The 24,730-nt window shown below is 41.9% G+C and overlaps 2 protein-coding genes across 9 annotated transcripts in view; one reads left to right on the top strand and one right to left on the bottom strand.

Moving 5' to 3' along the window:
• TKT (transketolase) overlaps positions 1 to 945 on the top strand; it is a 35,077-nt gene extending 34,132 nt beyond the window's left edge. For all 4 annotated transcript variants that reach the window (XM_030569321.1, XM_030569323.1, XM_030569322.1 and 1 more), the window contains one exon: positions 635 to 945. In XM_030569321.1, coding sequence (XP_030425181.1) covers positions 635 to 822 — 188 coding nt within the window. In that variant the 3' untranslated portion in view covers positions 823 to 945. The remainder of the gene's footprint in view (positions 1 to 634) is intronic.
• Positions 946 to 1,779: 834 nt separating this feature from the next.
• TMEM40 (transmembrane protein 40) lies at positions 1,780 to 24,424 on the bottom strand. 5 transcript variants are annotated; one of them, XM_030570196.1, is made up of 14 exons: positions 23,886 to 24,424; positions 20,291 to 20,416; positions 19,561 to 19,617; positions 17,716 to 17,855; positions 16,913 to 17,066; positions 14,176 to 14,280; positions 12,350 to 12,451; positions 10,572 to 10,607; positions 8,763 to 8,795; positions 6,716 to 6,778; positions 6,336 to 6,407; positions 6,172 to 6,246; positions 5,162 to 5,224; positions 1,780 to 4,732 (listed from the first exon to the last, which is right to left on the bottom strand). In XM_030570196.1, the coding sequence occupies exons 3-14, from the start codon at positions 19,607 to 19,609 to the stop codon at positions 4,713 to 4,715; spliced, it is 912 nt and encodes a 303-aa protein (XP_030426056.1). In that variant the 5' UTR covers positions 19,610 to 19,617; positions 20,291 to 20,416; positions 23,886 to 24,424; the 3' UTR covers positions 1,780 to 4,712. The 5 variants fall into 5 exon arrangements, with proteins under 5 accessions (XP_030426056.1, XP_030426054.1, XP_030426057.1 ...); XM_030570194.1 differs by having other exon boundaries at positions 1,780 to 2,946; XM_030570197.1 differs by lacking the exon at positions 10,572 to 10,607 and having other exon boundaries at positions 1,780 to 2,946.
• Positions 24,425 to 24,730: the final 306 nt, after the last annotated feature.

Genomic DNA, 24,730 nt, shown 5'->3' with positions numbered 1-24,730 from the left:
GGGTTGAACCATATGTCGGTGGCTGCTGGGCCAGTGTAAATTTGGTGTTAAACTTTACCAGTAGTTTAATTGCACACTGCTGAGGTGATGGTCTTGTCATGGAAAGTTACAGTAAATCTGGCTCTCAGTGCCTGGTTCTGAAAGATGCTGCTGGCCTCTTGAGAGTTCTCTCTCTTAGATATATTTATATAGCTCCCCATTACCATAGTATCTGAGCACCTTACAATATCCTTGTGAGATAGGAAAGTTATTCCCATTTTGCAGATGGGAAGCTGAGGCACAGAGAGACTAAAGGTAACATTTTCAAAATAATTTAACTGACTTTCAATAAGACTTAAGCTCCTAAGTGCTTATAGATCACTTAAGGTCTTTTGAAAATTTTACCTGAAGTGACTTGCCCACTCACTTAAAGTCTGTGGTGAAGTGGGGAATTGAACCTGATTTGCCTAAGTCTAGCCTATAGGAGGTGATAGTGCTGACACTGCCGCCTTATCATAGGAACAAAACAAATGTGTGTAACCTTTAGATCTTCCAAATTGTGGTTATTTTAATAGCTGCAGGAAGTTGCTTATGCAGAAATAAACTGTTAGCCTAGACACTATGAATGTTATGCATGTTACTGTCTTTTTCCTAGGTGGCATTGGAGAAGCAGTGTCAGGTGCTGTAGTTGGAGAGCCTGGTATCACAGTCACTCGTTTAGCAGTATCCCATGTGCCAAGAAGTGGGAAACCAGCAGAGCTCCTTAAGATGTTTGGCATTGATAAAGATGCCATTGTGCAGGCTGTTAAAGTGGCAGTTTCCAAATCAAGGAATGCAGAGTAGTTTGAAGCATCGCACATTGTGTTACATTGGACCAAGTGTTCAAAACAATACTGTAACTTGGAGGAGAAGGTGCTTATAATATTTGCAGAGAAGGTCTAATAAAAATACAAGATTTAAACAAAATAGTGTTAAATCATTTTACTTACATGGGCTTTTATGCATTGCAGTGGTGTCTGAATGTAGACATTCTAGTGTCTTTTAGGTCACTTTGTACTGTTCTGGAATGTCAGGCTTTTGGGGCATGGAACATGCCTCCATTTTGTCTCTCACCTGTTTTTTCACAATTTTTATTGCCATGTTTCTTAGTTACATAACGTATTTGTGTTTGTCAAGGTTTATTCCCCTCTCAGGCCAGCAGCTCTCTGCTCAATTCCGTAATTAGGTCTGAATGCTCAGTTTGTGACTCTGTGTCGATATCTTTTATAAGAAGCAGGGAAGTCTCAAATGTAGGAATATATCAAGCTGGAGGAGAAGCTCGATTGGATTGTAAACTTCCATTCAAAGATACGCCTGAAACAGGTGTATACACTGTGTAATTCCACATCCCTCACCAGCATACTCCAGTTTGAAACACCATCTTTTTAAGTTCTTCTCACAGGACTTTATATTTGCACCATTGTGATGCTTCCCAGCAGTATCCAGGGTTCTGAAGCACCCTGCTACCACCACCTCAGCATGGGGGAGTCTTGTCTGTGCCTGTTGTGGCTCGGCTCCCTTAATCCATCACTCTCTGGCACCAGAAGCATTACCTTGCCAGCCCTCTCAGGCCTCACTCTCTCTGTACAGTGATAGGCACACACCAACTGCCTATCACGCCAAGCATCCCTCTGGAGTACTCAGCCCCAATCCACTGGGCGCTCACAGAACTCTGATTTCGCTGTTCCTGAAGGAATAGTACACACAGGCTTGCCAGGTCCAACTCAGGATCACTTAACACACAGCACGTAGATACAGATAGTGAAAACAAGAATAAGTTTATTATGAAAGAGCAGAGATTCAAATGGTAGAAAGTACGAGTATTAGAAACAAATGGTTACATTTAAAACAAAATCATAACATGCTTTCTAGAGTCTAAACTTAACTCTCAAGATATTCCCCTTGCTGCTACAACTTAGCTATCCCAAAGTCCTTTTCTCAATATTTGCAACCAGTTTGGCTGATATCCCCCCAATAACTCCTCAAATTTTCCATACACTCATCTTACAGTGATTGTGATGAGCAATGTGACACAGGTTTTCACTAGAGACCTTACATGACATACCTTGTTAGGCTAGAATGTAGGTACCACACCCTGGGGATCCCTGTAACCCTTGTATATACTCCATTGCTCTCTGCCAGTTGGCATCAAGAGGTCCTTGAGTCACACCCATTAAAAAACTTTGATATGAGATTCTGTGCTTCAGCCTTGAAGATGTGCATCACAGATTTTGTAGCCCAGCAAGATAGTGGGCTAAGGTGCTTTAAGTTACTTTTGTGACCTGATTCTGAGCTTTTTGAGGAACAGGAGAGGCCCCCAGCATAATTCAGACAGCCCTGGGCACCTAAGTTATGGCAACCTCCTGGGGATATACCAAGGGCCACAGCACTTCCCAGAATCTCTGCAGTGATGCTGTGGCCCTGCCCCCAACACACTCTCCTACCTCTGGCATGTCCCCTATGATAAGGTTTGTAAGGGTGTCCTTGTAAGTCAGCCTGCTGCCTGTCCTCTTGAGTGTCTAGTGTCTGCCTTCTCCCCCAGACAGAACTAGAGCTTTTAGGGCTTCTTTTCCTCACCCCATCCATTTTACCCAGAATAAAGGGGTTAGAGCGGAGGTGAGGATCTCCTAGTTCTTTGGAAAACATGTTACTGAGGAGCTAGATTATCCATATGCAGAATTCACGGACCCACATACAGGAGCTGAGATAACTTGTCCTTGTGCAGTGTCTCCTGTTATGAATTCCAATTTACCCCACCTTTTTGCTCTAGTTTGATTAAGTACAGTACAACAGGTTAGTGCTCTGGCAGAACATTAATTTCAGTATATTCAACGAAGAGGGAGGAGATACTATTCCCCTTCTTCTGCCCAACCTTGCCAAAGACAGCTTATCCAAGCTGAGTCACTGCCGTCCAGAACAAGACACATTCTACAGAAGAAGAAAAGGAAGATCTTTCTTAGCCTTTGTTATGAAAGCAGGATGAAAATGTTCTTAATATCTATTACAACAATTGCAACACAGTGCTATTCTGCATGGGCAGTTCTAACTTTGTCTGAACTTGACTTTTGTTTTCAAAGTGAAGTTACATTGTGTATGACAAAGGATTGTTCAACAAAGGCATAGAAACAATGTACATAATCAGCTGTGAACATGAGCATTTCAATAATGCTACTATTAATACTCTTTATACATCTATTTATACTCTTAATTTAATACATTAATTCCTCATTTTACATAAGCTATATTTCAATGATCCACTGTGTTCATGCAGACCACCTCACATGCATCCGACGAAGTGGGTATTCACCCACGAAAACTCATGCTCCAAAACGTCTGTTAGTCTATAAGGTGCCACACGACTCTGCTGCTTTTACAGATCCAGAAATAACACAGCGACCCTCTGATACTCACAACTAATGTTATTCCTGAATAAACAAATTGAACTAAATGAAGCAAAAAAGGTAAGAGTGGTTAAAAACACATACTTACAATTTATTTTCTCTAGTCTGCTGAGCAAGACTGAAAATATAGTTCCTTTGCCCTTAAAATAGGCAGTGTTGGGTTAATAACTTAAGATCTGTCTTTTTTTCAGTTTCTTTCTCTTGTACATATCCCTCCCCATGCATTTTGATGCCTTCATATACTATAGTATATAACATTTTAGTTTTTTAACCACTTTTTTTTGCTGTCTCTCTTCAGCACTTTCTACTGTTTATAGTTCTGCAAATTTGCCAAACAAACAAAAAACCCTATAAAATGACAGGCGTTCTAAATCTACAGTTCATTATTTATTCTTTTTTGAACCACTCATTTATTTTTCCTCAAACTGCTGTCACAGGAAGAGAAATTAAATTTGCTGTCGCTAATAATACATTTCTGCATTTTGCTATACACTGTAACATCTCACCTGGCTTTCATTGCAAATCATTATATTTTAAGCACAGTTTATCAAGGTCTGCTACAATAAATTAATCTAATCCAAAGTAATTGTACTGCTGGTGTTCAAGCAAGTAGGTGAGGTTTGCCTGGCTCATGGGTTCACAAGGTGTGAAGAAAGCAGAGCTTCTGAGCGCCAAGGTTGCCTCTTTGAAGAAAGGTGCTAACACGGTGCTTAAAAACAGCCTTGACTAGTCCACATACTCAGGTAACACTCATAATGCAGGGCTCTAGCCAAAGGGGAATAGCTCCAATCAGCACTGGTGCTAGCTGGGAGGTTATAGGTGGTGCAACATGAAAAGTAAACCTGACCCAGAATGTGGGGGAGGAAAAGAACCCCACAAGGGTTTCCAAAGCCTGATCCAGAGCTCAGCGAAGTCTATGCAAGTCATTCCTTGACATCAGTGGTCTTTGGATCGGGCTTTGGATCAGACTTCTCAAGTGCAACCGACATGATTATATAGATGGGGAAAATAACATGATGTACACTATTACCCGAATAGCTTAAAATCAATTTATCAATCTAAACCCAGCCTATTTTACTGGCTGCACGGAGCCACAAAACATGTCAAAGAAGAGGACAGGCCTACTGTACCGTGGTTTTTATTCCCCAGTAGAGAGAAAAACACATTTTATGGTTAACGCTTCAATATTGTATAATAGCCATTAGATTTTATGGCCACCATAAAACAGATTTATTCACATTAGTGCAATCAATCCAGAAACCAGAGACTTGTTGAACTCTCAGAATCTTCTGTTCAGTCAACTTTTCTAATACCTACATGATGATACAAAAAAACATGACTGTCAGGAGAATTCTGTTCAAATTAACTCCACTGGGTTGACTATTAAACTCCTCCCCCTCCATGCCACATGTCCAGATTTTCATACTTAGACATTAGCTGATACTTGTAGGAAGACCAAAAAATAGGTATTTGTCCCAGCTCAGTCAGATTTCTCATTCAAACATTGCCAAGAAGTAACTGCAGTCCTCTACAGTACATTAAGAATGTGAAAATGCTCTGCCACTCACAATTGAGAGAAATGAATTTCTAAATAAAATAGGCTCAAGGAATGAATGATAGCCTACAGTCCAATCTTTTTAAAAAACAGAACTAGTTCTCTGGCCCTAATAGAAATGAGGTGCTCTGAGATAGCTAGGAAATATACCCACAGAGAATAAGACTGAACAATAATGTGGTGTTACCTGGTATTTTGAATCTCTGAATCAGAGGAATGAAACCCTCAAGGACACTGTGAATTTGATGCACTATTTAAAAACAAAAATACAGGAGTTGTTCAGGACCAGCTAGTTTTCAACACAGAAGTGAAATAGTAAAGGACAAGAGGTGGGTGATATTTGTCCCCAACAAATATATAAAGTGTTTCAGTTTGATTGTTTAAACTAGGTCCTTCTGCAGTTCTATTGCTAACAAAATACTGACTGTGAACAAAGTTGCTTGCCAACAAAACTTCCACAAATTGTCATGTGTCTTAATATTTGAGGACTTCAGTGGCTCAGACACAGGTTTGATACAGGAGTGAGTGGGTGAGATTCTGTGGCCTGTATTGTGCAGGAGGTCAGACTAGATGATCATAATGGTCCCTTCTGACCTTAAAGTCTATGATTCGATGATTAAATAAGGAAGAGAGTTTTCTACTACTCTGTGATGTAACAGGAAACCTTAAGTTTCTGTTAACTGCACTTCCCTCCAATGAAACCATGAGGATCTTTTTTAAAAAAATATTATTATTCCAAGAAGCAATATTTGAGTGTTTTCTGCTTGCAGAGCCATTCCTGCAAAGTGTGCTGAGCATCTTCAACGGCCTTTCCTCTCAATGCGAGTTGAGGTTGTCCAGCACCTCACAGAATCAAAAACTTTTGAGTGCTTCCACCTTGCTAGATGTTGGGAGGATAGTATTATTTAACCACTGCTGGAGAATGCGTGTCTGTATCTTCAGAGAACTTGTGATTGGTAAGCAGAAGAAAATGAGTCAGCATCTCGTTTCAAATGTCAGAGGCCAGTGTGTCGCCAGGTTCGGCATGTAATTCTGAATTGGGGGAGGAGGGGAGGATTATGTGATGTGATATTTTACGTAATCTCAGCCATTAGCATTTTTCTACATCTGTGTTTTTACATGATCCTATAAACTCTGCATTTCCCAGGTACTGATACAAAGCTGCTTGTTTTCTTAGGTACTATAAAATACACTTACCAAGACCAAAATATATTCCGGTGGTTTCTAGCGAAGCAAAGGTGATTAAGCCAAAACCAAGAGAAATGGTCCAGTCTAAAGAGAATAAAATAAATACAAGTATTTGGTTTTGCTCTGTCTTCCAAAATACAGTAATTCATCCTTACACTAAAGTTCTGTCTTACCTTTGTAGTGGTAATAGCCAATTAGTGCAGCTCCAATGCCAAAGCAAAGAATGATAAAATGAAAGAACACATCTGAAATAAGAGAGAGAGGAAATTATATCACTAAAATCATGGGCCTTGATCATACATATTCACCTACAGCAGTTAGCATAATAAATCATTTCTATTTCCACCTCAGTTGCCTTACATAGTTCTACTAGACGGAAGTGTGAAAAGCATATGCATAACTTGAAGTATGAGCAACCCCATTAATCACATGCTTCAAGTTATGCACCCGCTTAAGTCCCTTGCTGAACTGAAGCCAAAGCCCTCAGGTCAGGTTCTTCTCGGGCTCAAGATTCTCTAGGCTTGGGATCAGCTAAATAAAAGAAGATTCTTACCATTTTTCCGTATTCTTATCCACTGTCTTTGACATCTCTGAAGATAAGTAATCTTTTCACCTGCTAGAGGAAAGTGACACCACTATTAGTGCAACAGTAACTCTAAAAGAGAAATTTTGAGAGGTGGTTTTACTTTCAGAATCTGAAATGAATTTGCTTGAAAAATCATTGTAATATTGATCCCAGGAAGACTAACAAGGGCCTTTCAAAAAAGATCAAATTAGTGATTGTAGAAAGATGTAATAAAACCCCAAAACAGAACTTTTAACTGATAGTGATGATTTAGGAGGAGCTGTATTATTACACCACTGAATTAGCAAAACATAATTCTCTAAGAAGCAGACATTTCTCTGGCCTTCAACTCTCTAGCCTATCAAGCTTGAAGCAGTAGTAGTATCTCAGGACTCTACTGAGACCCAGGTAAACCAGAGTTTTGTCTAATAAGGCATTTCAGCTTGAGCCTAAGCTCTTAAATCTGTTTTCTAGGGCTTACAGCTACTATAATGGAATAAATAAAAATTACTCATCATTATGACGATGCGGAATAGACTCTGTTGTAATCCGATGATTAAGTGTGTGATGGATATGGCAACTTCCCACAATAACCTGACAAACCCTACTGAATTAAGTTAAATCTTACTGACTTAACTTTAAGTATTGCAAGAGTTCCTTGTATGAAAACTGCAAATGTTATGCATTAGTGTGGGATTGTAAGTAATGTCTCTAGGGAGGAAAGTGTTATGTGCTTCACAGGACTATTTGGAACCATGTGAACTTTTAAAGTTAAGTCGACTTCCAGGAAATTGCTACAGGGAAGTGTATGAAAATGTAACCCTCTGGTTTTGCAGATATTCAGCCATTTGAAGCTTTGCCAAGGGGCCCTTTTGGCTGCTGAGCACTTTTTACATGAGGACACCAATCTGAGGCCCAACTGTATAAAGGAGTGACTCGCAGGTTCATGGGAGTGGGGGTGCTTGTTCTGAGCCAAGGCAGTTATGAACTTGAAACCACAGGCAAACTCCTGGGTGGGATCTGAAGGACCTGTTCATGTGCCAGAACCCTAGTTTGAGTTGGGGCTGATCTTAGTAAGCTTTTTTGCATGTGTGCAGATTTTTATTGTTTTAATATGTTTTCCTCTGCAGTACTTTCACCTTCAGAATAATGCTTTCTCAGAAGAAAATACACTGTTTGTAGCTTCTGAGGAAGGCAGGCAAAGTTGGTCTGCTGAGGCAGTCTGACTAGCTAGAGAATTCACAGTGGAGACAGGGAACTGTGCAGAGTGAGAATACCCTAGTCAGGGGAAGAGAGACACAGCTCTCCGCCCATGAGAAGTGACAGCTGGGGAGCTAGAAGCCTAAAAGAGGATGTCCATGCTGGATCATGGAGGGGGAATATAGGTGAACTGTGACAAAGTGTTTCTATAATAGCCCCAAAAATAAGAGTTATATCTGGGAGCAGGGAATCTGTTTGGATAAAATAAAAACTGACCCAAATCTCTTGAGACTTAAAAGAAGTTTTGAATATATAACTAGAAATTTGACCAGAATTACCAAAATCCACTGGGAGATACTGTGCTTGTGCTAGGGATGGACTGAAAGAAATCAGAAAGGAATGGAAATTTTACCATATTTCCAGCCAAGTTTTGAAACCAAAGAGTTTTGACAAGAAGATATTTTTTTTCTTTTCCTAGTCACTGTTCATTTGACAAGGGTTAAAGCAACCCCCTCAAAACACATTTTCATAGCTAAATCATCACAATCTATAGCTCTGCTATGTCTGCCTAATTCAGCTGAATTCACCATACAAATGATTCCACGGGGTGAAGTTCATTTTACCCATAGTTATACAAATTATTAATAACAGTTGTGTAAAACACAACAATTTGGTTCATGTGGGTTTTGTATGAACCCTGATTTCACCATGGGTTTGGAGATCAAATAGATCTCCAGTACTCAAAGTTAATTACTGAAATACAATATACATGAAAGAAAAGGCACCCATACCTCTAGGGAAAACAGAACTTCTGTGTTCATTTTTTTATATTTACCAGCAGCAGTTGCATTTTCTCGTCTTGCAATCTCTGAAAAGCAACCAAATATTAGGACTTAGTCCCTTGTAGTTTAAAACAAAAATCAATTCATGTGATACCCTTCATTACAACACACATGCATATTTACAACTAGAAACAATGTGCCTTTTGTCAACAGCTGAGCGCACAAGAGATTATTCCCCACTCTACCCAGGGACAAATAACAATCTATCTAGGGATTCAAAACAGGAAAAAGACATCGAAAAGGGCACCAGACCAGAGGACAGAGCAAGTGAGAGATGAGGGCCCTCCAGCACCCTAGGAATTCAACACAAGGAGCAGGTAGCAAAAACACTGTGGCTGTTCACAACTGCTATGACTACTGCTTTCTTTGAGGTAGCTGGGTCCCAGATGATTTAGGGATTTATAATTCATACCCAATCCCCACAATTTCCATTGGAAGTGAGCGCAGCTCAGCATGGAGCACAGATGTTGTGTATGTATCAATCTAACTTACACATGAGGTTGGCAGCAGTGTTCAGTACCAGTGAAATATTTCCTGTGACCCCCAGGCTAGCCCTACGCACAGTAGACTGCTCTGAAGTAGTCTAGCCTGGAACTAACAAAGGTGTGGGTAACTGGTGAAGTCCACATCAGAGAAAAAAGGCGACATCTCCAGGCCCACCAAAGGTATGGTAGAAAAGGCACTGTGGGACACTGCCCTCACCTGGGAATTCAGGGAGCATGTCCAGATGTGCTTATTACCTCCTTACTATCCAGACCTCCCGGGCATCTTACCCAGTCCTGTTAACAATGGCTCATTCTTTAGGGACTCCCTCCTAGAACCACTACCTCCAAGGCAGCAGCAACCCCTATCCCCCCTCCCACCCACAACCCCTGCCAATTATTGCAGTGGAGGGGAGCGGTTGAGCAGGCATTCTCCCAAAATGGCAAAGTCTCCTCCAGCATCGCTGCTCTCAGAACCGGGTTGCTGACTAATGTGACAGATCTGCCCAGGGAGCATGAGGGATGAAGTGAAGAACACAAGAGGGCAATCAGCTCAACCGCTATAATCCGCAGTGCGGCAGCATGGTGCCCACAGGCCTTTAGTCAGGATGTTTCTCTTGCTGCCACATTACATTCCATTCACCGTGTACTGCAGGGATCAGCTCTAAGTTGCCTCTGCCTAGCAATGCCTCTACCTGGATTTTCATTTGACTTTTGCCCAGGATCCTATTTCAGCCAAGGTTTTGGAATGCATGGATGCTGCAGGATCTGGGTGAGGTTAGAAGGAGACCTGAGCTGATCACATCACCTTACTGAAAACAAACTCCAAAGAGCTCACAGTCTCATAGCCACATTGAACAAGGCATCAAATAACAGCCTGGCACATGTGAGTTTCCTGGGGAAGAATGAACAACTGTCCATCATAATCACTAGGTCCCTCCCTAAAAGGAATAACAAAACCATTGTATAGGGGATCCTATCCACTCCTGGCTGTTATAACCAATGAGTCACTAGCACCTCATCAACTATACAAAAGGCAGCTGAAAGATGTAATAAAAATCAGCATCAACACCTGATGTCTGCCAAATACCACGAAGAGCTCAAACAAAGCTAGGAATGTAGTCTCCATGTTATATCCAGGTCTAAAGCTGGACTAATGGCACTCCAGGAAAACAAGCACATTGACAAAGCACATTTATAAGCATGCAGTTATTCTTTTACATAATTAGGTTGTTGGCCAGCTATTAGAAACTTTTCCATTACAAAAGTCTGTTTCCACCCATGTGAAGTTGCTGAGGGCGGTAACCTGTGAGAATTTACCTGATTCATTATCGGGGACAATCTCTCCCGGTGCGCCTAAAATATTGCACAAATTTACAATAGATTAATATCCATCCAATTAGCAGGCATTGAGGGCCCAATTCTGCCTTCAGTCATATGCATGCAATCCCTCTGAAATCAGTACACTTGTACAAGTGTGGCTAAAGGCAGCATTGAGACCCATGTCCTTAAAATTAGTATCTTCGTTGTGAGTTATGCAGATTAGCTTCTAAAGGAAAGTAATTTATACACAATACTCAGCAACTGAAAGTAAATATTTAGAGGCTCCTATATCCTAGTCCCTGCATTAGATGATGGAGTTCTATTGTACTATGAAACTCCTGTGTGACAAACTATAGCTCATTATGTCAATCTAAACATGCTGCTATTGAATCAGACTCAACAGACATTTAGAATGGTTAGTTAAATGACAAAAGCTTTAACTTTTTACATTTCACGGTCCACTACTACGGGCTGATGCATTTTACTATCTGTATGTGGCTATCACACACATTTTCTGTATCTGTACTGCACTTGTTTTGTGGTTTCTTTTGCAGGGAAGGAAAAGTCCTGAGAACAAAAAACAGTGCATTGACTGTAGTTATATGCCTCAAATCAGTTCCAGGGGGGCTGACTATGGACACTATAAACGATGCCTGTCATTTGTGTTTGAACTCTTTAGATTAATTTCAGGTGCTGTCTCTGCCCAACCGTTACCTTAGGTATGAACTGAAATCAACAAAAAGTTGAGATCCAGATGGGAGCTCTCCCATGTTTCTGGAGGGGAAGGGCTTTAGACCTGGCACTGCATTCCAGGTTCAGCTCTAATTAATGATTTACTATGCAAACATCTCAAAAAGTTTAGAGATAAGCATATGTGCTATGGTTATTACTATTTTATCATCATCGTCCCTTTCTACAACCAAGCGCTGGCTGATGTTTGTACTTATGCATGTGGCACAAGAAGCACAGCCACGGGGAGATCAGAATGGAAGTATTCTGTTCTGCTTCTGGCTCCCCCAAAACCTGTGGTGCACCTTCTCTGTGAAGGGAGAGGTGGAGGGGTTTCCAAGCCAGGGCCTGCAGTTTAGGCAATGTGGTCTGTGTAACCACATAGATTCCTATTCTTGTCAGGAACAGAATGATTAAGAGGCTGTGGCCAGATAGAACATGTGCGCACAATTAACAGTGCTTGTAGAACATTAAGAGATACCTGAGTGAGTGGAAACAAAACAATGCCAGAAGTGTATACCCCTTTTGTTGCCTATGGATGCCACCACTAAACAAATAACTCTATTGTTATATCACCCCACCTCAAATAGCTAGGCTTCGGTGTCCTGTGCCTCTGAATCTCCCTGATCAGTATTTGTGTAGAGAAAAATAGTAATAGTCTCATCAGGCTTCATGAAAAATAGTTCAGCACTATCAGAAAAGATGGCACAAAAACTTTATTTGTTCTGGCCATAATATAATAAAGACCATTTGGATACGTGTTGGGAGGTCTGGGCCCTTTAAATACAGTGATCATTATAAACTACCTTTGTTTCATAGCTGGCTTTAGAGAAATCTGGATAGGAGAAAGATCAGCAATAACTGCTGGAATACAGCAGTTGGCCAGAAAGTTGCAGTAATAGAGGTCATGTTTTTTCACACAGCTGTATAAAGAGCCAATTAGTTATTTTTTTTTTCACCTTTAAAATACAGTTCACTTGGTCCTGGGTGCTAGAAAGTTAATGATAATAGGGCCCCCTATGGGAAAGAAAGACTTATTTGCATACCACTTCCATCTTGATTTTCATGGTCTTGGTCTTCCTGACTTTGGTTGTGAGAAATTGGCTTCACTGTTGCCACAGAGACTTTTTTCTTGCCAGCACTGGTGGCTAATAATGAAAGAAATGATAGTGACGTATTATAGCTATTAGAAGCTATTTCTGTATGTTCTTTAAACTACTTTATGAGGTGCCTTAGCACAGGTTTCAGCACACATCATGAACACCTTGAAAAGTGCAGACATATGAGCATTGACTTGGCAAGAAATTCGGGAAAAGTCAATGTTGTTATGTATGGAAATGTATCTTTATGAACGGGATGTGCGTTGATACATCATTAAAGCTCTCTCATTACAATATCTTTTAAGCTGCTAAAATCTCTAACCTACTTGTGATGGGGTGCTCCCCCCACACCAGATTGGAAGGAGTTAATGGTGGTCTTGTGGACCTGCCACATCTGATCCCAGAAAGGAGCAGTGGAGGTGAGTCCACCTGGCAGACTGGGGAGGCTCTGCAGGAAGCAGCCACTTGGAGGGAGGCTGCATGGAGCAGCCAATCAGAGCCCAGCAGGCTAGTACAAAAGGAGCTGCAGGGCAGTTGCTGTGGGAGCAAAAGGAGTGAGGGCTATATTCCCAGCAGGCTGCAGCAAGGGCAGCATATTAGACAGAGTAGTTGCTGGCAGAGACTGGGGGATCAGGAGGCAGCTACTGGCTGGCTGCTGGGACTTGCTGGCTGAATGCCCTGAGAAGAGGGTGAAGAAGGTGCTGGGGCATAGGGAAGTGGCCCAGGGAACTGAAGCAGCATTGAAGGTAGTTAAGGGGATGCAGCAATAGGCTGCTATCTACAGAGGCCCTGGGTTGGGACCCAAGGCAGTGGGCAGGGCTGGATTTCCCCACTATTTGCCACTGTGGAAGTGGCTTGACTATTGAACAGCAGTACCCATCCCTGAAAGGTGGAAACAGTGGGTGATATGGACAGAAAGCTGAGTCATGAAGAGGATGCTGGAGTACTTGGACTGAGGTGGGTCTCCAGATGGAGAGGATGACAGGAGAGAGTGCACTGGCTGGCAGAGCTAATCAACATGATGGCCAGTTGGAGGTGCTGCTGTGGTGAGTGGACCCCATCACACTCCTCAAGTGAGAAATCTTTAGAGCATTGAATAATGGATGCAGGCTTGTTTTCTCTGTAGAAGGGGTTAGAGGAATTTTGCTGGTATTTGTGTCTGTGTCATTCCAAAATGGAAAAAGATACAAATATTTAAATGGCTACCTGGATGCCAGACTTTAGCACATGACATCTGTATAGTGTGTATTGGCTCTGTCCTACTGTGGCCTGTTTGCTTCCTATCACTCTTCCTAACCCCAGTGCTGTGTCTCCTACTTGCATCTCCCCTCTATCACCATCCCATCCCCCTGTCTGCCGTGCTCTCTGTCCTCCTTCATTACTCCCTCCCTCAGCAGCTTGCCTCTACTACCTTCCACAACCATAGCACCAGCTTCTTACCTCCTCTGTTCTCTTGCTTGCCTGCCTTTCATCATCCCATCCCTAGTCCCAGAGACTTTGATCTGCTCCTTGTGTCCATAGTGACTATCAGTATCTAAATACCACCTCTTCACTGGAAATGGATAGCTACTCTTCTGCACCTGGTGAATCTGAAGATGTTGCTCTTTTGACATCTCAATTTTGCATAGTTTATTATTTCAGAAGTTTTTTGAATCCCTGCAGAACTGGCACAGGATTCTCTTGTATAAATATCTGAGCTGTTAGTCAGACTACCAGTTTAAATTTTTTTACCATTAAATTGCAAGTGAAAGCCAGATGAACTCTCTCTGTACCTCGTGGTTGTGTCTCCGCAGGCTCCTGAGATGATCTTTCAACCTCACTGTCTTGTGAAAATGTGAAACTTATTTCCAATTCCTGAAGTAGTTTCAATTTTTCATCTGTTAAACAGAATATATTTTATGTCTGCATTTTAAAACTAGTATTTAAGGTTTTCCTACTTTACGGTCATGCATTATTAACAATGGAGCTCCTCCAGGAAAATCCAATCTTAACATTTTGTCGCTTGCTAGTGCACATACAGCACTGCAAGTAACACAAGCCAAAGCATGAAATAGACAAGTGTTCAAATGCTTAATGCCACAATTTTAAAAAATGTTTAAAATGCTGCTATGGTGGGAGCCCAAGACATCTTGGCATGGGCTTTACCATGTCCATGCTGCCAACTCCAGTGAAAATTCACATTGCCCAGAAGCAGACGCAAGCAGAACAAGAGGGGTGGTTTTGTTGGAGGACTTGATTGTTCACCAACTTCTGGGCTGCTATTTTCCCATTATAATCTTGATCTCTCATTGCCTCTCTCGAATTATGCTGCACCACCAACATCCTCTTGTCGGCAGAGCTCTAAATGCTGTGCTTGCTAAACTCTTCTGGATTCTGCGAATTGGGTTGCAGACATTTGGAAAATGTTTCCAGAGAAAATTTTCAAAGAAGCAGGTGGTCTTGGGATCTCCAGCCACTCCCAACAGCGGGGGTCCTTGACAGTCACTGGTGTATTTTTAGGTAATTCTTTTTTAGTTTAAATGTAATGCTGCACAGAGATCCTGAACAAGGCCTATGTATCCAGTTATTATTATTTATTTGTATTACAGTAATGCCAAGGAGGCCCAGTCATGGACCAGGACCCCATTTTGCTAGGCACTGTACAATCACAGAACAAAAAGACAGTCCCTGCCCTACCAGTACCATTCTATTCTGAAGTAGGATTTGGGGGAGGGTGGGACATAGGCCCTCTACATAAGGATGAATTTCAGCCTTCATGAATGTATCTTAATAATCAGGACATAATTATTCTGGAACAGCTATTTTGGTAAATTTCCAAGTGTAAATAGACCCTAAGATGAACAGTCCCTCCTCCATGGTCCTAAGAGAGGGTGATGAATTAGGTTCAGCAAAAGGCAAAGCTACTGGCAATTCGTGTTCTTTCATAACTCATTACAGACTTGAATGCAGGGGAACCAAGTGCATGCCTGGGGTGGCAAGCCGTGGGGGGCAACCTGCTGGTCGCCGTGAGGGCGGCAGTCAGGCTGCCTTTGCAGCATGCCTGCGGGAGGTCCGCTGGTCCCACGGTTTTGGAGGCGGATAAGCAGAAGGCGCGAGACTGGCGGACCTCCCGCAGGCGCACTGCCAAATCCGTGTTACCTGCAGACCTCCCGCAGGGATGCCACTGAAAGCCTTCTGACTGCCATGCTTGGGGTGGCAAAATACATAGAGCGGCCCCTGCTTGAATGTGGGCTCACATCTCCCCCAAACCTGCCATATTGTGTAAATTTTTGGCTCAGAAATAGGCTTATCTGAATGGGAAAAGGGCCTATCCCAAGCAAAACCAGGCTTTCAGATTCAAAGATCAAAACTCCAAATTCTGTACATTTTCTATTCAAAATTAGCCATGTTATCAAATTTCCCAGGGAAATCAGATGAGGCACACAGAATCATCTGACACACAATGGCAAATTTTGCTAAAATATTTCCACCAGATCAGCACAGCTGTCTGCCCAATATGGCAGCTCAGTGCACTGCTAATTTGATCAATACGTCAGCTATTGTCCCAGATCAGTACAGAGGATTCCCGCCTTAGGCAAAAGATATATCAGTGGATGGAACAAAACAAAGGGGTGGCAACCACGAGAAATCCCCTAGCTACCACCTGAGCTGGAGCAAGGGCTGTACCGGGGAAGGGACTGTGCCCAGACTGGAAGGCATCCAGTCTGTGATAGAAGCTTACTGAAACATCTCTGAGGGTGAGATTTTATCTGTATTCAGTATTCTCACTGTATTAGGTTTAGACTTGCGTGTTTTATTTTATTTTGCTCGGTCATTCACTTCGTTCTGTCTGTTATTACTCGGAACCACTTAAATCCTCCTTTTTGTATTTAATAAAATCACTTATTAACCCAGAGAAGTATTAATACCTGGGAGGGGGGGTGAGGCGGTACAAACAGCTGTGCATATCTCTCTATCAGTGTTATAAAGGGCGAACAATTTGAGTTTATCCTATATAAGCTTTATACAGGGTAAAACGGATTTATTTGGGATTTGGACCCCACTGGGAGCTGGACATCTGAGTGTTAGAGACAGGAACGCTTCTTAAGCTGTTTTCAGTTACGCCTGCAGCTGTTGGGGGATGTGGTTCAGACCTGGGTCTGGGTTTGTAGCAGGCAAGCATGTGTGGCTCGAACCACAGGGCATTGAAGTCCCAAGCTAGCAGGGAAAATAGGTTGGAAGTAGTCTCACCACATCAGTTGGCAATCCCATGGGGGTTTCTGTGATCCAGTCCATCACAGCTTCTATCTATTTGGCTCCCATAATCATCTGGGCAATATGTCTTTCTAAGCACTTTCTCTGTTCACTTTACTGTAATTCACTTCTATTCCCTCCCCAGCACATTTCAGTGTTTTGAAATAAAACTAAAGCCCTAGTATGGCTATAGCCATATTTAACAAAACAGAGCTATTACTCCTTGTCTACATGCTAGATTTGGTCTGGACAGATGTGCAGACAATTAATAATCACCATTTTTCTTGGAGCTGGGCAACTCTCTGTAGGCAGATAGATCTTTCACCTTTAGCAGCAGATAAAGCACAACCATTGCATTAACTCCTTTTTTTCCTATGGTCTTCAAGGAGGCTGCACGTTCATCAGATGAGTTTATGCCTCTGTTAAGGAGCTGAAAGAAAGGTAAGTACACATCCAACAGGCCTACTTAAAAAAAACAAACAAACAAGCACTTATCATAAGCATCATACAACGCACCTGGGAAAAGCACAATAGTATCCCTACATTACAAAAGGGGAAATGTGGTCCAGTGCTTAGACTCCCTAGCCCATGCTACTTTCACTTAACTACCCCACAAGCAATCACTGTGGCATGATGTAACAGCATCAAACTTTTCATCCTACTCTCTGGCTGAGTCGCAGGACTGGAAAAATAGTGTACAAGGTTCTTGAATGGACATGTGGTCATTTGAATAGCTTGCAACGCTATCTTATAACTTCAACATTAGTGTCCTTGCTGCAAAGAAAGCAGGTGAACAGATACAGAGGAATACACTGGGGAGCTAACACTTTTTAAAGTTAATTTCTTCACATCTGCAGCAATAAAAATAAATAAGAACTTTGGGCCTGATTCTCTTTAACACTAAGGCCCCTTTATGCAACTATGACAAGCAGCATAAAGGAACTTTAGCATAAACAAGGATCAGGCGCTACATTTTATTCTCCCAAAGAACAGTGGACAAGCAAAACCCTGCCACCAATAAGGAAATACTTAATATTTTACAAAGAACAAAAGAAAATGAGGTTTCCTTAGTAACTTACATTCTGTGTTTCTTCAGACGTCAGGCTGGATGGGTTAACAGTGGCTAAACATTTTATTAACAATTCCCAGAAGGACTGGTTCATTTTCTCAGATGTTTCCAAGTAATCAGCATCAGCAGCAAAAGCTTTCTGAAAAATGTCTGGGAAAAAGATATTTATACAATTAAAGAAGGTGCATACAGGATGGTATTGTGATGAGACGTTACTGTCATGCTCTTACATAGCTCTGGTAATGGATATGGGTCCCTGTAGCGTGTCTGGCTTCTAGGAAAAGGCATAACACTTGATCAGTTGGTACGAAAACAACAATGGCATAAAAAAATGCATGGTCTGCCATTACTCAATGAGAGAATCTCATAAGTTGATACGTCTTGGTACCTTTGCAATGCTATTGTTTCACTGGAGGAAGAAGGGAAAATATTTTTAATGCTAGAGGCTGTGGCCAAAACAGAGTACTAGTGTGAATCTGCTAATCAAGGAGTATTGTGTGACTGCATGAGCCCACTTGGGTTATGTCTACACTGCAATTAGATACCCTCAGCTGGCCCGTGTCAGCTGACTCGGGCTCACAAGGGTCAGGTTGCAGGGCTGTTTAATTGTGATGTACACATTCTGGCACTGGCTGCAGCCTGAGCTCTGGCATCCTTCTACCTCCCAGGATCCTAGAACATGATCTCCAGCTTGAGCTTGGACATCAACACTGAAGTTAAACAGCCCTGCAGCGTGAGCCCCATGAGCCTGATTCAGCTGGCACATGCCAGCCACAGGCTTTTAATTGCAATGTAGATGTACCCTTAGAGTAGGAGGGGTTGAGCTCAGAATAGCAAGGGAGTAAAATCTGATTAAAGCTAGGCCCTGACTGTTGAGCTGCATTTGTGGCATATATAGTAGGTGTGATTCTGATTTCCGGATACTGAACCCTCAAATGTAAGAATGGCTGCAACAGGATCCCAGATGGACGATCTTCCAGGATGACACAATACACTCTTGATTTCTTCTGTGGGGATTTCATGTTTTTCTTTCATTGTTTGTTCTCTTCCTTAATCTCTTCGTAGGTTGGCAAATATAATGGATGAGTTCCTGGGCTATGCCTCTTGGTGGCACAAGACACACAGCACAGCACCACAGAATGGAGGGCAGAGGTGGCCTTAAGCCAGGGGTTCTCAAACTCGGGATCAGGACCCCTCAGGGGGTCACGAGGTTATTAGACGGGGGTCGCAAGCTGTCAGCCTCCACCCCAAACCCTACTTTGCCTCCAGCATTTACAATGGTGTTAAATATAGAAAAAAGTGTTTTTAACTTAATAGGGGGGTCACACTCAGAGGCTTGCTATGTGAAAGGGATCACCAGTACAAAAGTTTGAGAACCACTGCCTTAAGCCATCTTTCAGTTCTGGGGATTCTGGGCTTACTGGGGCCAAGAACACCCCCAGGGTAATGTAGGCAACTCAGGGGGCTATCTGTGAGGAGCTTCCCAGAGTCACAATGGGGCTTGTGGGTGGCTCTGGGCCGGTGCAATGCCGTGTGTGACAGAGGAGTTCATCCTGCTGCAGTGCACATAGGACTGGATGTGAGGGAGAATCCCGTCCCCTCAACTGTGTTAATGCCAAATAGAAGAGTTTAAAAAAAATCCAAAGCGAAACCAGAATAAATGCAAGGTCTCAGCCTGAAGTGGTGCTCGTCTGCTGCCTGATGCCTAGGTCTTTTACAAGTGGGGAGGAGATGGACCTAGGCACATTTTCAGAAGGACCAAGTTCTGAGCTTTCAGGGGCCAGCACAAGCTAGGACATAGGTTGTGGTGTGACATTGCCGCAGGCCTTGGCCTCCATATTTCCCTTTACGTTACCTTGTTGTTTTCTGGTGAGAACTGGAAGTGAGAAGTTAAAGTTGTCCATTGCTGTGTCTGTAAAAACCAGAATTTTAAAATGAGCATGAGCTTCTCCGTGCTTTCCCCAATGTGCTTCCATGCAGACAGAGTGTATCATTACAGCACTTAGAATTCTGAAATCACGCATGGATTGCATTCTTGCAGCCATCATTTAGGCAAAACTCCCTTTGAGTCAATGGGAGTTCACGTGAGTGAGTGCAGCAGGATTATGGCCTGCGTATTTATGAAAGAACTAGTTATTGTCGTCATGAGTAAAAACATAGGAACTCCTGACTCAATCGTTAAATATTTTTATAATAGCAACAAAAAATTATGATTTTCCATAGATGTGAGTAACTTAATGATAATTCCTCCTCATTAAACAGAGTGATCAATCTTCACTTGAGAGCTGTCATTCCTTAAACTGGAAATAGGAGATCAGTGAGGACATGGGAAACTCTGCTAATGTATTCAGGAAATTAAAGCTGTGGAGGTGAACTGAACTTAAGTCTTGAAATAAAACATATCTTCACTTTGCCAGATTTTCCCCCAGATTCAGAGTCCTATGTGTTTTCCTGGAGTAATGAGCAAGGTGCTGTGAGTTGTGAAGGCCTCAGTTTGAATTCCTGCTTAGCCATTTATTCACTGTGTGGCCTTCAGCATGTCACTTAACCACTTTAAGACTAAACCTAAAATAATAGTTACTTACCTTTCAGGTGTGTTGCGCAAACTAATTAGTTAATGATCTCTGGAGTGCTTTCAAGTTGTTATTCCAGCTAACGATACTATGAGTTTCCAAAGAAGCACAGGGATTTCAGAAAAATGCAGCTCTGCTCTGTTTAACAATAGAAATTGGTGCAGGTAAAATATAGAACCCTGAACTCTGGCCACACAAGTCAACACTTTTCGCTTCACTCTGGGTCACATTGTAACATCAATTTTTAATCAGAATGCCCCACTGATTTCAGTAATGCCCCGTTCATTATAGATGAGACTGGTAGCCTGACACAAACCAGATGAGATCCAGTTTTCAGTTGCTTATTACTTTGCCTAACTGAAATTTTCCATACCAGGTGTCTGCCACCAGTTGAACATTTTGGAAAATTGCAGCCAAAACGCTTTACCCATTTCTGAGAACAAAGCTAGGGGAAAATACATAGTTTTGCCCATGTTAAAAAAACATTCTGGCAATCTTTTCTTTGAACAGCTCTATTACCCCCTTGATTTGGAGCAGGGACTTGAAACTTAGCAGGAGGGTGGCCTGTGTACCAGGGCTATGCCTCTCACTGTGCCTATGAATTGCGACCTGGATTTGGCCAAGTTAGAAACTTTTCAAAAATTGTAGTTCGTACATGCTCTCTAGAGACATAAGATTTTTAGCAGCTAAAATCCCTGATTCCATCTGCTCTGAGCATGCTCAAGCCTCTCACCGCTTCTAGTAGAGAACAGACTATCCCCACACAGTGATCGAGCATGCTCCAGCCCAAGACCAGTGAAACTGTAATGGCTGCTCTGGGCCAGGGTGGGGCTGGGGATGGGAATTGAGTGCAGGAACCCTGTCTCCTTCTGTGTGCTTAGTGAACCCTCTACTGGCACCAGGCAGTATGGAGAAGGAAGCAGTCTGATGAGAATGGACAAGAGCTGGACCCAGGGGAGGGAAAGGAATGGACTGTAGCAAGGAGTCCAGTGAGACTGGGAATGGAGAGGGGAAAGAAATTGGAACTGGCTGGGTAAGGGGTCTGCAACTGGAAGCTGAAGGGAGGGAAGGAAATGAGGCAAGGGTCTTGTGGGGCAAAAGAGTATGTGATCAAGTCATTTAAGAGTGTATATATATGTGGGTGGGGGGAGCAGCAGCATTAAGGTTGCACAGGCAACCTTAGTTCTGGTATTTCCTAACTTCTGAGCACTTGACTTTACAACTTAATGTTACTTTAATATAGTTATTTGTGTGCAGATTAGAAAAGAACTAAATACTTGCACATGAAACCATTAATTCTTGAATTAAAATAATTTTCAACTACAATGGGCCTGATTCCAACTCACAGTAGTGTAAATCAGGAGTGAATGGATTAAAACTAGTAAGAGGAGAAGCAGAACTAATATTTTGATGAAACAATGCTTTTAACATTCTGGGTGCAATATTTTTTTTCACTTTAAATAATGGCAATTTTATGCTGATATATGTATAAGTCAGAGTATTGAATTTGGTCAAATTGAATGAAATACTAAGGGAGAAAGGAATAAAATTACTTGAAATAAATTTTCCCTTCTTGCGAGTCTGGGGTTTTGGGTGTTTAATAATACAAACAGCTAATTCAATGAATGTTTGTTTGTATTTTGTAAAAAACATTACAGGCAGGTTTCAGCCTGAAATTAAACTTCGGGAACGGGGAGGGGAATTTAGCCAGTATGCTCTGTCCAATCAGCTCTTACTCCTGGTTTTTCGCTGCAGCAGCATCAAAGAGGCCCAAGTGAGTCACCATGCATCAGTGAATCTGACAGTGTGTGTACAAATGGAATAACAGTTGGAATGTTAAAGGCAGATGTTGACAGTGTCAACATCATGAGCCATCAGAACTGATTTATCATAAAACTTTACTCATTTATATGCCTTAATGAGTTAATGCCTTCGTTGTCTCTAATATATTGGGTACATTAAACAAAATGCACTTCTGGTGCTATTCCCTATTCCAGGTATATTACAACATTCCTTAGGATTTTATTAGAACACTGGAGCTTGAAAAGAACACCGCTCTGTGCCACTGCACTATATGTCCTTCAGCAAAGGACTGGAAAAAGAAATATGCCCACAGCATATTTATTGATAAGGCCGAATCAATCCTTGTCCTTTAAAGCTGGGATTTTCAAAGAAACAGAAAGGAGTCAGGCACTGAACTCCCATTTAATGTGAATGGGATTTGGGCAACAAAGTCCCCTTGAGTTCCTTTGAAAATAAGTCTAAACACATAAGTAATAATCATATGGTGTTTATTAATATTATTATTATTCCTTAGAAAAGTACATCCTCTGTAACTATCAATCTATGAAAACTGTTTTAGTAGATTATATACAGTAATGACAAAATTATTATACTATATTGGCATTTCAAATGTGACAGTTGAGGGGGAATTGTAAGATGTGTCATAAGCCAGATTTCATTTACCAAGCTGTAAATCAGAACTTAATATCTCTGAAGTCTTTTTAGAATTATACTAGACTAAAACTTGTATGAAATCAGAATCAGGCCTGTGTTAAGAAATAGTGTAAACAGCTGCAAGAGGAAGCCATTTGCAACTCACAAGAAGTTTCATTGATCCTACAAAACCCAAGAACTATGCTTTCTGTTCTCGAGTGCCATCTACTGGCACCTTCTCTATTAACCGTCCATTTACACATTCAAAGATACAGAGCAGTGCTTCTCAACCAGAAGTACATGTACCTCTGAGGGTACGCAGAGGTCTTCCAGGGGTTACCTCAGCTCATCTACATGTTTCCCTAGTTTTACAACAGGCTACATAAAAAGCACTAGCGAAGTCAGTACAAACTAACATTTCACACAGATGGGACTTGTTTATACTGCTCTGTATATTATCCACTGAAATGCAAGTACAATAACTATATTCCAATTGATTTATTTTATAATTATATGATAAAAATGAGAAAGTAAACCATTTTTCAGTAATAATGTGCTCTGACACTTCTGTATATTTATGTCTGATTTTATGATCAAGTAGTTTTTAAATGAGTTTGAAAGTTGTGGGTACGCAAGCCAAATCAGACACCTGAAAGGGGTACAGTAGTCTGGAAAGGTTGAGAACCACTGACATAGAGCACTCTTTTAACAGTCTACATTTATGTATCTATTTCCTTGTGTAGTATTTAGCTGTACTGTTTTACAAAAGCTAAAGACTGTTTTGGGTTTTTTTTTAACATCAGTAGATTTAACACAGCCCCATAGAGCTCACATTAACAACTTGAGAAAGAAAAGTTAAGGCAAAGAACTAGTCTTACTTATTTAAAACATTGTCTCGTCACTACAATGATTGTTAATTTAAAAAAAACTTGTCAGAGAGAGGCAGACAATAAGAACCAACTTATTAGGCGAGGTGCTTTGAGGCCCAGTCCATTTAACATTGTCCTTTAAACCACAAAGATTCCTGCCATGTCAATTCAGTTCCCAGAGGAAAATAAATAACCTCATAGTTTCTATACCTCAGTTAGAGAAACAGCCCTTAACAATGTAAGAAATGACCAAGACCAAAACCCTATGACGTAACCACATTCTCTATGTGCTTGGCATTTACCTGTTCTGCTGCTGGCACTGCTGCTTCGTCCTTTCTGAAAGGCAGAGAGGGATGTGTGTGGTAGGAGCCTGGGCCTGGCAGAGTGATAACTAGGTGTCTGTGTGTATTAATCACGTGCTCTGGATTGGTTGGCGCACGGAGGGGCTGTGAAGTCACAGTGCCAATGGCAATTACATGTGGTGCTGCTCCCTTAGATTGCCTGACTCACAGAAGCAGGAATGGTCTCATTTCCTCCTCCAGGCTGTGAGCTCCTTACATTAACATTTTACCACAAACACTGAGCAGTGAGGCTGGAACTTTAACTTCCACCATGTCCGGGAGTTTTCTGATTCCGAGGAAAGGAGGTGGTAGAGCCTTGGGCCCCTGAATCAGCCAGGCACAAATGCAGATCAACTTGCCTGATGAGTCTGGGTGGAGCAGCAGCAGCTTCTGTTTTCTGGTTGCCTCCTAAAGAGCAGAGAGGAAATGAAATCTAAATTCATTCCACTTTTGTTTTGCAAGTTCAGTTATAAGGGGATTGTCTTCATTGTGGGAGGAGGCAGGGCAGGAGGAGGAGGAAGTCACATGCTGCTGCAGCTTCCCGGCTGCTGCTGTTTGAGCTAGGTAGATGAAAGCTAATTCAGATATACCTACACGTGCTGCAGTCACCCCTCTGACTGCAGTGCAGACATACCCAGAGACTACTTTACCATGTGCGGAAGTCACCCATATGGGGATATTGAATAGATGAGGCCATTGCCTGGCTGCATCATCCCCTGCAGCTGGCCAGATGTGCTGGGCAGAATGAGCTACACCATCCTAAAAAATAATGGTGTATCCTGTGCATTTGCTCTGTATGTCCAGGT

The sequence above is a fragment of the Gopherus evgoodei genome, chromosome 7 (genome assembly GCF_007399415.2).
Source record: "Gopherus evgoodei ecotype Sinaloan lineage chromosome 7, rGopEvg1_v1.p, whole genome shotgun sequence".
Lineage (NCBI taxonomy): Eukaryota > Metazoa > Chordata > Testudines > Testudinidae > Gopherus > Gopherus evgoodei.
Note: the sequence above shows the minus strand (reverse complement) of the source record. Positions and strands in the feature narration are given on the sequence as shown.